A 16,046-nucleotide genomic window follows, 5' to 3' on the forward strand; every position below is an offset into this window, starting at 1 on the left:
TGCACGGCAGACAAAAGAGTGTGTTCAAAGGTAGATCAAGTAGATGCTCTCGGTAGGGGTGCACGGTGTGGCTGGTGTGCGGCCCGTACAGTATGAGTATTAACATGTTTTGTACATAGTGTTTATTTAAATAATATTTTGTGATTGCGTAAATTGTTGTGACGAAAGTTATAAAAATAACACTTTGTCAACCTTATCGAGGGAAATCGTATTTCATAAATGCTTCCGACAAACACAAATATATTTGAAGTTTATTTTCTAATTATTATTGTTACAACGGGCTCGTTAAACATTAACTCATTTTTACCTCCTTCTCCTACTCCTTGGTCAGCGATCCAACAACTCACGCACGTTCTTCCATACACAACTAGTGAAAGCCGGGACAACTGGAACTCACCGGGTCGGAGCAATCCGAAGCATCCCGGAGTCGTGCGGGTCAACCTGAAACGTACAAATAGATGTAGTAGGTGCAACGATTTCGTTAGATACGAGAAAGCATAACCGATTTCGACCCATTGGTGCAGCGAGTACGGATCGGATATTGAACCTACTTTGATCTGACCCAAACTCGCTGCACCAACGGGTCGGAGCCGCTTATGCTTTCTTACAACTACTAATCATTCGAGTCAACTAGAAGTCCTTACTTCCTCGGGTCGGATTTGTTTCCGACTCCGATCTAGCACACCCGCTCCACTTGCGGTGCGGAATCATTGATAATGCATGATGTGCGTTACCCTATTGCCTTTTTTTCAACATACGGACTTGTTATATTAATACTATCATCGTTATTTTGTACAAACATCAACAGACCCCTCAACAGACGGTCGGTCTGAGCTTCCCTCAATTACTCGGCCGTCATCGTCTTCCTCCGATGCAATATTCGGGTCGTTCCTTTTCGTCGAACAATTGCCCCAGCATGCTCGTTGACCGGTGTCGCTGTCGGTACAGACTCATTCTTACCCGATTCGCCTCACGTCGGGAAGCGGTAGATGGTGACGGTAGAGGGGAAGGGGACCGTCCGCCCCCTGCATTCCTCTCTTTCCCGCGCACGCTGCTCTCTACGTCTCGCATAACGTCGATTATTACGAGCGGCAACCACCTCCGCTCTATGTGCCGTAATTTCCTCCAGCTCGGCCTCGCGTTGAGCCATGTCCTCAGCTGCGCGATTGACCCTTTCCGCATCCCAGGAACGCTGCAATTCTACAGTTATTTGTCGAGCGGCTTCACTGATACGACTCCAGGTGGCTTGGTCTCGCAACATATGCTGCTGAAGAGTATCTGGACGAACCGGATCTGGGCCACCCTCGCCAAGCAGCTCCTGTCGGACAATAGCAAAACGGGGACACTCGAACATCACATGTTCTGCATCCTCTGGTACACCGACACACCACTGGCAGTCCGGGGACGACGTGAAACCCTTGATACATAAGTACTCCCAGAAAAAGCCATGTCCCGAGAGCACCTGTGCCAAATGGAAGGACATGTCTCCATGTTTCCGTGCCTGCCAGGTTCTAATGTTGGCCAACACGCGATGAGCTCATGTCTTGGATTCTCACTTACTCGATTTCTCCCTTGTCACAACTGTTAATTTATCACAAAATTAGTAATTATAAAATTACAAAATAATTAAATAAATTAAAACATGCAAAATTTAACACCAAACACTATACCATTGCACGATTGCAATCCAGATAAATTGTAAACAAACCAGTCCAATTGTAAACAAACCATTCCAATTTGTCTGTCAAAATTTTCATTCATTTTTTTATTGGAAATCGGCCAAAACGGGCTATTGCCGTAACCTGTATAGAGTCTAATAACCTTGGTCACTGCATAACCCACGACAAGCAACGAAACGACGAAATGCTTGGATGAATTTAACTGTGGTAAGGTTTATGACGAGCTCGAGATGAACGGCCTTTGTAGCGGAAAAAATAAAGACAGCTACAAATGCTTTACCAGATGATGCACGGCGATGAATGGGTGATAGACCGATGGGACCCCTGTTAGCTCCCGAACTAATCGCGTTGCGATATAGTATTCACTTCTTCGTAGGAATCAAAAATACTTAAAACGCTGAATGTTTTGCTGTCAGCCGCGGTGACAGTTCTCTATTTGTTTACGATTCGCAGCAACACCCCACCCCGTGAACTGGTTACCCGTCAAGCTTGCTGTCATACCGTGTTCACTTTTCCATGTGCTCTCGCGATCCGTAAACTATCTTCTACTTTAGCTGTGCAATATCTCTCTCCTTTTCGGATTCCTTAATTTCCACATCTAATACAGCTAACTTTACCGTGGGTCGCTTCAGTTGTTTTCCGGTTGCTGTACGAACAATCGCTTGTCTTACCCGCCCGTCTCGTCCTGCATGGACTTCTTCGACTACTGCCCTAGTCCATTCTTTTCGATCTCCCTCAATTACAAACACCAAATCGCCTTCCTTTAGTTGAACCTGGTCGTCGTGCCACTTTGGCCGTTTGTTTAGCGATGGGAAGTATTCTTTTACCCAACGATCCCATAAGTGGTAGGACAACTGCTGTGACCTCTTGTAGCTGTGTCTAAGTGCTTGTGTTATACTCGGACAGAAGCGCATATGTGTCTGAGCGCCTGCTGAACTTCCGAGTAGAAAGTGGTTTGGTGTGATGGATTCTACATCTGACGAAAGCGACGTATATGTCAACGGCCTGGAATTGATCAAATTCTCCGAGTCAGCTAACACGCTCAACAATATCTCATCATTCAACCGTTGACCATCGTTTAGAGTGCGCATAGCTGCTTTCACGCTTCGCACCATGCGCTCCCAGACACCTCCTATGTGTGGTGCAGATGGCGGATTGAAGGACCAACTTGTGCAGGAATTGGTAAATGTATCGGCACATTTATAAATTGTTGACGATATCTCTTGTTTTAGGATGTTGCTCGCTCCCACAAAATTGGTGCCATTATCAGAGAAAATCTCTATAGGTGTACCTCGACGTGCAACAAATCGCCGTATGGCCATGATGCAGGCGTCGGTTGAGAGGCTGTACACCATCTCAAGGTGCACGGCTCGTGTAACGAGGCAGGTAAACACTGCCACATATCGCTTTTCGTTACGCCTACCGTTCGTGACGTCGACCGGTCCTAGAAAGTCGACCCCGACGTAGCTAAAAGGATGTACCCATGCGGTGAGTCGTTCCACGGGTAGGGGAGACATTCTAGGAGTGTATGGCTTACTTTTTGCTATTTTGCAGCGTTGGCAGTCTTTTGCTACTCTATCAACTAGTGCCCGCAAATTTGGTATATGAAAACGCTGACGGACCTCGTTTACAACCGTTTCTCGGTTTCCATGTCCCAGTCTATGGTGGTAATCTTCTATCAACAAGCAGGTTACGCGGTGTTGCTTTGGTAAGATGATAGGAAAACGCGTGTCGAATGCAGTATATTCTGCGTTTGCTGTACGACCATCGACGCGTATCACACCATATTCGTCTGCCATGGGCGTTAATGAGTGAAGGATGGTTTTAGTTGGTAGGGTTTGCTGCTTTTTATCTCCATTCAGAAGGTTTACTTCATTTGGGTAGCATTCTTGCTGGACCATGCGCCACAACACTTGTTCTGCCTTACTATATTCTTCAGCTTTAACTGGGACTTGGTGTGATAGCACATTTCGCTTTATATGCTGTGCTTGTCTTTGTGTTGCTGGTATGGTCTCAAGTGGTAGATTGTTTGCCCTGCGTCGGCAATTAGCTACAAATCGAAAAACATTGCCACAGTTCGTAGTAGTACTTTCCACTTAGAAATACGTTCTACCTTTATGAAGGGTTGTTCGCCAATTTGATGATGCGTTAATAGGTGGGCAGTTCTTCGCTCTTCTAGGGTCTCTTCTACCTTTTTTTGCATTGGCCATTTCGATGGTGGAAGGTAGAGGAATGCTGGTCCATTGAACCAGCGGCTATTTGACTCTAGCTGAGTTTCTTTTCCCCATTTCGTTAAACAATCGGCCGAATTGTCTTTCGTAGGAACATGTCGCCACATTGACGGCTCAGTTAGCGAAAGAATCTCGCCGATCCTACAAGCGACAAATTGTTTGAAATCTCTAGAGGGAGATCTAACCCATGCCAGTACTACCTCTGAGTCTGTGTGGATATACTTCTCGTTGATCGGAAGCGTATGGCTGTCCACAATAGTTCGCATTAACCTCGCTCCCAAAAGTGCTGCTTGTAGTTCCATTCTGGGTACAGATTGATATTTTACGGGAGCTACTTTGCTACGTGCCATGATTAGGGAACAATGTATGCGGCCTTGTTCTTCGGCCCGCAAGTACGCGACGCATCCATACCCAATTTCACTTGCGTCTGTGAAAACATGTAGCTGTAATGTACTCAACTTCGAACACATATCGCCAAGGTAACATCTGGGTATTTCCAGTCGTTCAACTGCCGGTAGTAGACCCACCCATTTCTGCCACTTGAGAAACTCTGGCTCACTCATTTCTGCATCCCAGTCTATACCGACTCGCCACAAATCTTGCATTATCATGCGACCGTGAATGAGGATTGGGGCTAGCAGTTCCAGAGGGTCGAAAAGGCTCATAATGACTCTAAGGGCAGTTCTTTTTGTAGGTCGTTTTCCTTCCATTACGTAGGGTACTAATTCTTTATGCCATGAAGAGGAGAATCGAAATACGTCGGCAATAGGGTCCCAAACCATTCCCAGCACTCTGGTGTTACTGCCGGTGTCGCTTAGGTTTATGACGACGGGTTTTACATTTACATTGTTTTCTTCTGTAGCCTTAAGCACAGAAGAATCGTTGCATACCCAATTCCTCATGTTAAACCCTGCTTGGGAGTGGATATACCTGACTTGCGTTATGCGTTCTATCGCTTCCTCCCTTGTATCGCAGCTGTCAAAATAGTCGTCCATGTAGGTGGAACGTTTGATGGCACTTGCAGCGTTTGGGTAGTTTGAGGCATGTTCGTCAGCATTGCGATGCATGACATATTGTGCAGAACATGGGGAACACGTTGCACCAAATGTTGCAACATCCATCAAATAGATATCCGGATTCCTATTTTTATCAAACCGAAACAAGAACCGTTGGCTGTGAGTTTCTTCCGGTCGGATTCGTAGTTGATGGAACATCTTTTCTATGTCTCCTCCGAAGGCAATCTTTCTCTGTCTAAAATTACACAACACTTCGGGGAGCATAGCTAGCAGATCTGGACCCTTCAGAAGGACTGAGTTAAGGGATACCCCTTGGACTTTCGCTGCTGCGTCCCAAACGAGGCGTTTTTTATCAGGTTTATGTGGGTGCCCAACAACGTTTAATGGTAGGTACCAGATGCGGTTGGGATTTGCGGTAGCCAATTCTTCTTCTGTCGCTTGGTGTGCGTAGCCTCTTTCTATATACATACGCATTTGCTCGTGTACGATCTGCTTCAGCTCTTCATTCTTGTCCAGTTTTCGCTCTAGAGCGTATAGCCTCTTCGTGGCCATTGCTATGCTATCAGGAAGAATTACGTCATCAGATTTCCATAGCAGACCAGTTTCGAAATGATCGTTCCGCCGCTCGGTGGTACTTTCAAGTAGTTGTCTGGCTCGCACTATTTCTCGCTTTTCTGGCAGAAATTCGCTGTAGTTGGTTACGGCCGCTTCTTCTAGTGTGAAGTATTGACGGAGCATTTCGTTTAACGTTGTGTCGCTATCGTCGATTTGCTGCTGCTGAACGCTGTGTACGAAGCTAACCGTCGGTTGGCTTCTCGCGGTGTTAGTCGCACGAGTTGTTGTGTCGCTATCGTCGATTTGCTGCTGCTGAACACTGTGTACGTAGCTGGCCGCCGGTTGGCTTCTCGCGTTGTTAGTCGCATGAGGGCCGTAGACCGCCCATCCTAGCACGGATTTTACGGCGATCGGTTGCCCTGGCTGGCCGGATCGGGTTTCCAGTGGTGCCATCAGGTCGACGTTTTCCAGGCCTATCAGGATTCTCGGAAATCCATCCACTCGTTGTTCATCTGGTAGACCCTGCAAGTAGTAATAGTCACTTATCAGTGAATTAAAATCAACCTGTTGTTTTGGGAGACTTAGCTGTTTCACTGTATGAGCGGCCGCTATTAAATAGCGCCGCTCTCCCCCACGTGCCGAGATCTCCATGCTGATGCGCTGCGATGAATCTTCCCTCTGCTTCACGTTGGCGGTCCAGTTTAACTCCAATGGCTCCGATTCTCCTTCAATGCCAAGACTTGCTGCTAAAGATGCTTCCACTAGTGTCAACGATGACCCCTCGTCTAAGAAAGCGTGGGTATCGATTTGCTTATCTCCATTGTGGATGGTAACAGGTACTACACGGAACAGTGTTGTTTTCGCCACGTGGTGGTGTGTCTGCAACTGTGCTGGCTGGGCGGTTGCCCCTTCCCTCGGCTGGTGCAGCAAGCTATGGTGTCGTTGACCGCATCCCGGAACGCCGCAGGAGTATCTCGATTTGCAGGGATTCGTTCCGTGGTTAGCAAGGCAGTTTCGACAAAGCTTCATTTGGTTAACCGCTACCAAGCGATCCGGTGGAGACATGTGCCTAAATGCTTCACATTGCCTCAACTTATGGCTAGTGTTTTTACACATCCGGCAAGGTGTTGTGTTTGACTCAACGACAGGTGTTGGTGGCTCGTGGGATAGGCTATGTACATTTGAGCGGTGTACCGTTCGATGTGTGTGAGGTTTGGGTGGAGTGTATCTGGTTACAACACAGGCTTCCTCTACCAGTTTGTCCATGAAGACTCCAAATTCCTTCAGGGTTGGTAGATGGTAACTTTCACTAAATCGTACCCACTCTAACTTCCTTGTTACGGGCAGCTTCTCTACCATCTCCTCAAGTAGCTCAGGATTTGAAAGGTAGTGTACCAGATCCGCGTTGGCTAGATGGTTGCACAGATGTAACACTGTTAGGCCGAACGTGATTAGCTCATCTAGATGTTCCGGCCTCGGTGCTGGGGTTCGCTGTACCTTCTCGAGTAAATCCTTCACCACAAGTGAAGGCCGTCCGTACAGTCTCTGAAGTGTCTTCATGACCATCTCTACTGACGTCGGACTATCGAGCCATCCTTCGACGGCATCACGTGCGGGTCCACTAAGGCATTCTTCCAGCCTGGCCATGTTTTCCGTTGGAGAAAGTCCACAAGCTTTTGTCGATTCGACGTAGCAGTTGTAGAACTTTGGCCACTCTCGTGGCTTACCTGAAAAGGTAGGGAGTTTTTTCGGCCATACCTGCCTAGCTGCGATGTGGTCGGAGGGTTTCCAATCCAAAGCAGCTACTTCCTTATCGCGTGTAACTTCTTGTTGCACAGGTTCAACGCTGGAACACGCTTGCGGTAAAAAAATCTTCGATTGGGCCTGTACCCACTCCGCCGTTTTTGCTCTCAAGATGGATTCTTGTTCGTTTTCGTCTTGACCACTCAACACTAACCCCTGAATGATGCCCGCAGAGTATTCGGAACCGCCGTCGACCTCTTCGAGGTTATTCCTTTGCGTCTCGTGCTGCAGTTCCAAGGCGGCAAACTTGCACTTCAATACTGCTTCCGCCATCGTTTTTTTCTTTCTCTGCCATCATTTTTTCTTTCTCAGCCATCAGCAACTTCACCTGTAGGGCTTGTTCTCTCACTAGGCGTTCTAAGGCTGAGCGCTTGGACGACACAGATGAACGCCCATGCTTGGATGACGTAGCCTTACTAGGACCCAAAGACGATCCTGGTTCCTTGTTGGGATTGTGGGACTCCCGTATGCCTTTATCGCTGGCAGCATTATGCTCCTCTGCTCTCTCTTCGTTTACGCGACGTTCTAATGCTGAGCATCTTGAAGACGTCGAAACTTGTTCATGCTTCGACAAACTTGCTTTGCGGCCGTGTTGGGATGAGCAAGACTCATCATTCGGGTGGAGAGGTTTATCCTCGCGCTTTTCGCTTGCCAACACTTGCGTGGCTGCTATATCCCGATTTTGGCTGGCCTTAGCCGCCATTAGCCTCTCGCTCTTGGGTCGAGTAACTTTGGCTGTTGCCGCGGTAGCGGTCTTTTCTCCCACATCACTCCGCACTTGCGGTGCATTATCGAGGTCAGTCGCTGCACCGGTGATTTTCATCGCTTGCTGGGACATTTTCTCGGATGCACTAACACTCGAAAAATATCACTCCCGGCACTTTGATTTTAGATATTCGCGATAAAAATCTTTGCACTTATTGCAAAAAAAACTTTTTTAAAGCTTGTTAGCTCCCGAACTAATCGCGTTGCGATATAGTATTCACTTCTTCGTAGGAATCAAAAATACTTAAAACGCTGAATGTTTTGCTGTCAGCCGCGGTGACAGTTCTCTATTTGTTTACGATTCGCAGCAACAACCCCAATAATCCACTCCCACTATTGAGAATGGTCGGCTTGGTGTTATGCGTGAAGTTGGTAGTTCTGCCATAAATTGTTCTAGCAGCCGAGGACGAGCAGGACAACAAGGTGCGGATTCTTGGCAAATGCGTTTAGCTAGGGATCTGGCCCCTATGACCCAATACCTTTGACGAAGGATGGTGATCAATAGTTGCGGTGCGGCAAGTATCTAATCAGCATTTCTGCCAGAGGATGACCTGCTGATAGCAATATTTGATGTTTGCTTTCAAATGGTTGATTAGATTTTGATAAACGTATACGAATACGACACCAATACGAATAAGATTATCATCGCAAAGAAACGGATGGAACCATTTTAGTCTGGATTTGTTGGAAACAGGACTGTTTTGACGGAGCTGAGTCCATTCTTTTTCAAAGATATCTCTTTGAACCACTTGCAAGATTCTGATTTCTGCTTTCCATAATTCGTCTGTGCTAATAACGACAGTTTCTTGCGAAGAATCACGTTTAGTTCTCATTCGAAAGCAATATGCAACTACTCGTAGCAATTTGTGGTAGTCAGAAAACTTCGCAACATTGGGCCATTGCTCTTGATCTAGTTGGAGCCATGGCGGGCTATTCCACCAAAGGTCACAGTTGACGTGTTCGCTTGCAGTTAATCCCCGTGAAACATGATCTGCAGGATTTTCTTGGCCGTTTATGTGGCTCCATGTACAACTGCTAGTGGCTTGTTGTATTTTATTATTATTATTATTATTAGTTATTTATTTACGTTATCGGGCAATAGGCCTAAATAACAGATACAAATTCTTATTTAGTAAACAACTTAAACATAAACAACACTAGCCCTTTACAACTGACGAAGGTGAGAAACAGGGATATAAAAATCTGCAGATGATTCAAGTCTATTGTAGCTGACACACATTCAAATTAAAGGGTCGTTAGCGCCAAATGAAGAAGATCGAAATGGGATCCTGATTAAAGACCTGCTTCAAAGATCCCTAGTAGGTGCAGAAAAGCTGAACAGATTTAAAATTTCAGGTGCATCAATAAGCCCATTTAATAATTTATGCATGAAAATACATTGAGCATTCTTTCTCCTGTGTTCTAAAGTTTCGAGACCAAATAACTGACACCTGACATGGTACGGGGGGCGTGGCATTTGGTTTGACCAAGGAAGACGATAAAACATAGCGCGTCACCTTTTTCTGAACTTTTTCTATCATGTCTATATAGGTCACTTGGTTTGGACACCAAACAACGCAAGCAAATTCTAGTATAGGACGGACTAGGGCACAGTATAACGATTTAAGACAGAAAGGATCTTTAAAGTCGGAAGAAGCACGTAGAATAAAACCTAACATATTTAATGCTTTTGAGAGGATTGTGTGGAAATGGCACGATAATATAAGTTTACTGTCTAACATTATTCCTAAATCACGAACTACAGATGACCGCGGCACACTGTCTTGACCTATTTTGTAATTAAAAGTTATTGGAATCCTTTTCTTAGAGAAAGTAATGCAGTTACATTTTTGTATATTCACAAACATTTCGTTATCATGGCACTACGTCAAAAAACGGTTTACGGAATCTTGAAGTATTTCGCAGTGATTTGAATTTTCAATAGCAAGGAACATCTTAAGATCGTCTGCATATAGTAAAACATTGACGCTGGAAACAGCAAACACAATATCGTTAATAAATACAATAAATCATAATGGCCATAATATGCTTCCTTGTGGAACACCAGAAAAGTTACAGAAAGGGTCAGAAAAAGTTTTTCCAATTTTTACATTAATGCAACGGTTCATTAGGTAGCTTTCTAACCATGCTAAAAAATTTGAGTGTACACCATATTTTAATAATTTAGCAAGCAATAAGTATTGGTTGACCTTGTCAAATGCAGCGCAGAAGTCGGTATAAATGACATCAACCTGGAGGCCCTTGTCAATATTGGAGTATCAAAATTGAAGCAAATGAAGCAGGTTAGTTTCAATCGAACGTTTAAACATAAAGCCGTGCTGCATAACAGATATAACAGGCAGGAAAGCGTAGGACATGTGGCGGAACATAACTTTTTCAAACAGCTTACTACAGGCACATAACATAGAGATTCCGCGATAATTACACATATCAGATTTGTCTCCTTTTTTAAAGACAGGAAACATGTAAGAAGATTTCCATATTTGCGGGAAGCATTTCGACTGTAAGGATTTGTTGAAAAGTTGAGTCAGAATAGGCAAAAGAGCAGCCTTACAGTGAATAAGAATTGCACTGGGAATGTTGTCCGGCCCAGAGGCATACGAAAGCTTCAGTTGCGATATGGCAGCATCGACCTCATCTTCACTGATAATAGATGTGGATAAGTCAACTGCGTCGTTGATTGCGGAAAGTGCTGAAGATAGGTTGAGAGGTTTCGAAGAATTGCAGGTGTACACGGAAGCGAAATGTTCTGCAAAACCCTTGCAGAGGTCATCTTCACCCGAAATGATGTTTCCCTTGAAGTTCATTACAGCTGGAAGAAAGTCGCAGGATTTCTTATTTCGTATGAATTTCCAGAATGCAAGTGGATCCTTTTTGAATCTGAATTCGATCTTTCTAACGTAGTCAGCATACGCAAAACGGTTTAACTGTTTGTAAATCCGAGCAGCGCGAGCAAAGTTTGCTTGGTTGGTGCTATTTCGAAGACTGCGCAGTTTTTGTTGGGCATTAGATCTCCGGCGTTTGGCGACGCGTAGTGAATTACTAGCCCACGGTGGTTTCGATGGAGGATTAAAGCAGGGAACAAACTGTTCGAATAATCCATTTAGATGATTTGTAAAGCTTAACACGCTATCGTTGATATCGTGGTTAGACTTTAATAATTCCCAATTGGTTTGAGTTAGCGCTATTGTTAATTTATCAAATTTCGTACGTCTAAAGTTCAAATCTCTCCGTTCTGGGACTCAGAAGACGACAAATTCTGTTACGGAACCATGAAGCTGGTAAGTAGAGCAAGGTGATTTGGATCAGGTTCAACTATGGATTCTAAACTCAGTTCTAATGGACTCAATCGTTCAACGGTCTGGTCATCCGCAAAAATTAAATCAAGTATAGTATTGTTACAGTTGGTGATTGAATTAACTTGCTGAAGGCCGGCCAAATTAATTTCATCGAGGAGAATTTGGCTGGTAGGATGTATTCGGGAGTTGCTGAAGTCAAGCGAAGGAAAATCGTTCCGAGTAATCCATTTAAGATAGGGTTGATTGAAATCTCCGAGAATAATCAAATGATCGTCTTTATATTTTTCCCTAGTTTCATGTAGCGTAGTACAGAAAGTATTTATAACATCGGGGTTGGCAGCTTGGTCAGGCGGGAGGTAGAATGAGCCGATGACTAGGGAAACATCCAAAACTTTTACACGCACCCAAAGACACTCAATTGATAATGTATTAGTAGTGCACAGCGAAGCCGCATATTTGATATTCGTGGCAATGAGAACCCCTCCACCAATACATTTATCACTATTTATGGCAGAGCGATCCAATCGGTAGGTATTGTAGCGGTGGCTGTAAAACAATAGAAAAGATGGGTAACTATCGGTGAGCCAGGTTTCGGTGAGAACGATCACATCCCACTCGGAAATAGCTGTACTGGTAAAGCATTCGGTATTTTTTGTGCGTATTTTTTGGACACACGATTGCCGACAAAGGTGTTCCATTTCGACGGTGATGATTGAATCCAGTAAAGGGCGACTGTACTGTCCAGCCAAAAATAGATATCGGCGTCTAGCTGCATACCCGCTGCGCAAAGCGATCGAAAACTTCTCAACTCAAACTGCAAACATATTTCAGCCCATGGCTTTGAAATATTTCGCATTCAAAATTGTTGCAAATTTATAAACCAAATATTTCAAAATTTTAAATGCTGAAATTTTTGGATTGAAGTCCCGGTGCGCAAAGCGATCGAAAACTTCTCAAACCCGCACGACAAAATCGAGCAGTTTTGTAGCTCGGATTTTCGATCGCTTTCTGCCAAAAGCGATCGAAAAAGCGAACAGAAATGTCAGGGAAAGCGCTTGGACTCGAAGAAATATTTCAATCCAAAAATTTGCCCAAATTTCAAATCCAAACAGCCACGGGCTGTGTAATATGTTTGCAGTTTGAGATAGAGAAGTTTTCGATCGCTTTGCGCAGCGGGAACTCAAATTGCAAACATATTTCACAGCGCATGGCTGTGAAATATTTCGCATTCAAAATTGTTGCAAATTTATAAATGAAATATTTCATTCGTCTCATTTAAGGTGGGCATACCAGTCACTCTACGCAGCAAGGCTCTCTCACCTGAGACATGGCCCTCCGCTCTAACGTGCCGTGAGTTCCGTGACTACCGGACCAATAATATTAACACTAATGCTCTCGCAGCCGCCGATACAAATTCGATGCTTCAACCTACACTCGATCACCCTGTCACTCTCACTACAGACACTTATCGTAATCCTCTCCCACGGTTTGGATTGAGCACTCCGATACCAACTGCCAATACAGATCCGCCCGCGCAGCCTGTTGCGACTTCATATGATATAACCACCACAGATGCAGCTTTGTTTACAACCGAACCACAACAGGACCTTAATGAGCGAATGATTGTCACTACCACACCTACCAGGTCGCCTCCCGAATGCTTAGCCGCGCCTAAAAAAAGACCGAAGCGAAACGCTAAACGGACTGATGAATCTGCTGACGCTGGCCCGTCGGATGAATAGCAATCTTGCTGAATAGCATGATGAATAGCATCCGGCGATGCACCTCGCTCAGCTCATCCCAGTCTCTCTATCTACTACCAAAATTCACCTGGCGCTATCAGAATCAGAATATGATTTTATCATTCTCACCGAGACTTGGCTTACTCAGTCCATACCTTCGCTCCTCACTGACGATCATTATCATATCTACAGGTGCGATAGGAATCTTTCCAACAGTGCCCTCTCACGCGGTGGGGGTGTTTTAATTGCATGTTCCTCTTCAATACCGACATGTGAAATCGTATCGCCTAATACCATACTGGAACAACTTTGGATCAAAACATTGCTGCCAGGTGTCTCTGTTTACATCGTCGTTGTTTACATTCCGCCTAGTCATGCGAATGACCCCGCAGTGATGAACCCTTTACATGATAGTGTACGTGAAATTTCAAACCGCATTAAAGAGAGCGATTTATTACACGTCTTCGGAGATTTCAATAAACCTGATATCAGATGGGAGCTGACTAATACATCAGAAGCCACCGATTGCTCTCCATGTTATTTTGTCATGCATTATGCACCTTTATGCAATTCCGTGGCTTATACCGATTTCGTTGATGGGTTGCATAGTACCGGATTATTTCAGTTGAGTGGTATTGCAAATCAATCTAGGCGTCAATTGGATCTGGTCTTCGCAAACCTTGCCGCAACCAATATTTTGTGCGACTCAATCACACCGCTGCACTCCGTGGATGGTCTAGAGAACTCCCTCCCATACGTAACACACTGTAGTATCCCACTTCTCAGTGAGGACTTTCATCATCCTTCATTGGATATGATGATTTATTATCCCGTACAACTATCCCACACCACCAACAGTCACACTCGCAGTATAGTCAATAGAAATTTCTTCAAAACGAATGTGGAACGTATGAATGCTCTTATTGTGTCGTTTGACCGCAATTTTGACTGCTCCAACTTTGCCACTATCGACGAAGCCACCGATTTCTTTAGCGTTTTTATGCGCTCAGCGATTCATTCCTGCGTTCCTGTTGTTCAACGAAAGTCTGGCCCCGATTGGTCTAATGCATCTTTAAGACGGCTGAAAAAAATAAAATCAAAAGCCTACGCGGATTACAGTAGAACGAGATCATCGCTGCATAGGAGAATTTTTTTCGATACACTGAACAATTTTCATCGACATAATCGTGTGCTCTACCGCTCCTTCATTCGCCGTACTGAAAGGCAGCTGTTTTCTAAGCTGACACGGTTCTGGAGCAAACCTATCGATTTTATGATACCCACAATTGACGAAGCATTAATTGCGCGCACACTCAACGATATAAAACCATCTACATCATCTGGACCTGACAATATTCCCGCATACATTTTGAAGCTCTGCCGTCAATCACTCGCACCCATTCTTGCCAAAATATTTAATGATTTCCTCATGCGTGGCACGTATCCTGAGTCCTGGAAACACGCGCGAATGATTCCTATCCATAAAAAAGGCAGTCGACTTCATGCTAGCAATTATCGTGGCATTGTTTCCCTATGCGCTTGTGCAAAGGTGTTTGAGCTCATTCTATACAATCCACTACTCACAGCAGTTCAAAACTATATGAGCCCTAGTCAGCATGGATTTCTCCCAAGGAGATCTTCCACCACAAATCTTGCTGATTTTGTTAGTTACTGCTTCGACAACATGGATCGTGGTACTCAAGTTGATGCAGTATATATCGACTTCAGCGCTGCGTTCGATAGTATCTCTCACGATATTCTACTCTCGAAGCTAAAACAACTCGGTTTCCTCGACTGGCACATCACCTGGCTGCGTTCATATTTAACTGGTCATTCGTACTACATAAGCATAGGATCTCATCGTTCTCACTCCTTCACCAGCTCCTCCGGTGTGCCTCAAGGGAGTAATTTGGGACCGCTACTCTTCCTCATCTATATAAATGATCTATCTTTCGTTTTACCGCCAGGCCAACACCTAATGTACGCCGACGATGTAAAAATATTCGCTCCAGTTAGAAACGACAGTGACTGTGTACGCCTTCAAACGATTTTTGAGAATCTGGATAGCTGGTGCAGCAGAAACGCCCTCCAAGTGTGTGCTGATAAATGCCAGTGTATATCATTCAGCAGAGCCCGTCACCCCATCACGTTTACATACACTATGCTCAACACGGCTTTGGCTCGCACGACATGTATCCGTGATCTGGGGGTGCAACTCGATCAGAAGATGTCATGTCGCCCTCACATTGATAGCGTTATTGCGAAGGGAAATCAGCTACTTGGTTTAATTACGCGGACCTGTAGCGAGTTTACCGATCCCATGTGCGTCAAGTCGATCTTCTGTGCCATAGTAAGGTCGTGCCTGGAGTACTGCTGCCCGATCTGGTGCCCGCTTGGTGTTGGTGACATCAACCGCCCCGAAGCCATTCAACGGAGAATCACCAGGTACGCGGTTCGACTCCTTCCATGGCAATCCCACCACGCTCGGCCCACCTACCATCAGCGGTGTCTGCTTCTCGGACTTGAACCACTCTGCTCTCGACGTAAAAACGCCCAATGCCTTTTCATATTCCGGCTCCTTAACGGAGAGATCGATTCCCCGGCATTACTAGCCAGCATCAATTTGTTCGCTCCCTGTCGGATTCTTAGATCCAATTTCCATCTCCGTGTACCGCGTAACCGCAACAACCATAGCCAGGGACACCCTATTATACGTATGTCCCTCGAGTTCAATGAAGTGTTAGATTTGTTCGATTTTAGTATGTCTACATCTACGTTCAAGGAGAAATTGCGTCTACGTCATATTTAATGTTAGCTAGAGGTCTATTTATATGTCATAAATGATCATTGTTATATATATCTTAATTTAATTATAAGGTTGCCGATTAGACACGATGGTCCGTCGGTTGTGTATGAAATAAATAGGGTAAACGTA

General features: G+C 44.9%; 1 protein-coding gene across 2 annotated transcripts; it reads right to left on the minus strand.

Annotated features, from left to right (window-relative positions):
- LOC133393390 (uncharacterized) lies at positions 1 to 11,997 on the minus strand. 2 transcript variants are annotated; one of them, XM_061658217.1, is made up of 2 exons: positions 961 to 11,997; positions 1 to 441 (listed from the first exon to the last, which is right to left on the minus strand). In XM_061658217.1, exon 1 carries the CDS (start codon positions 7,555 to 7,557, stop codon positions 3,730 to 3,732), a length of 3,828 nt encoding a protein of 1,275 aa, XP_061514201.1. In that variant the 5' UTR covers positions 7,558 to 11,997; the 3' UTR covers positions 1 to 441; positions 961 to 3,729. Both variants share the same exon structure in this region, with proteins under 2 accessions (XP_061514201.1, XP_061514202.1).
- Positions 11,998 to 16,046: the final 4,049 nt, after the last annotated feature.

This window comes from Anopheles gambiae, chromosome 3 (genome assembly GCF_943734735.2).
Source record: "Anopheles gambiae chromosome 3, idAnoGambNW_F1_1, whole genome shotgun sequence".
Taxonomy (NCBI): Eukaryota; Metazoa; Arthropoda; class Insecta; order Diptera; family Culicidae; genus Anopheles; species Anopheles gambiae.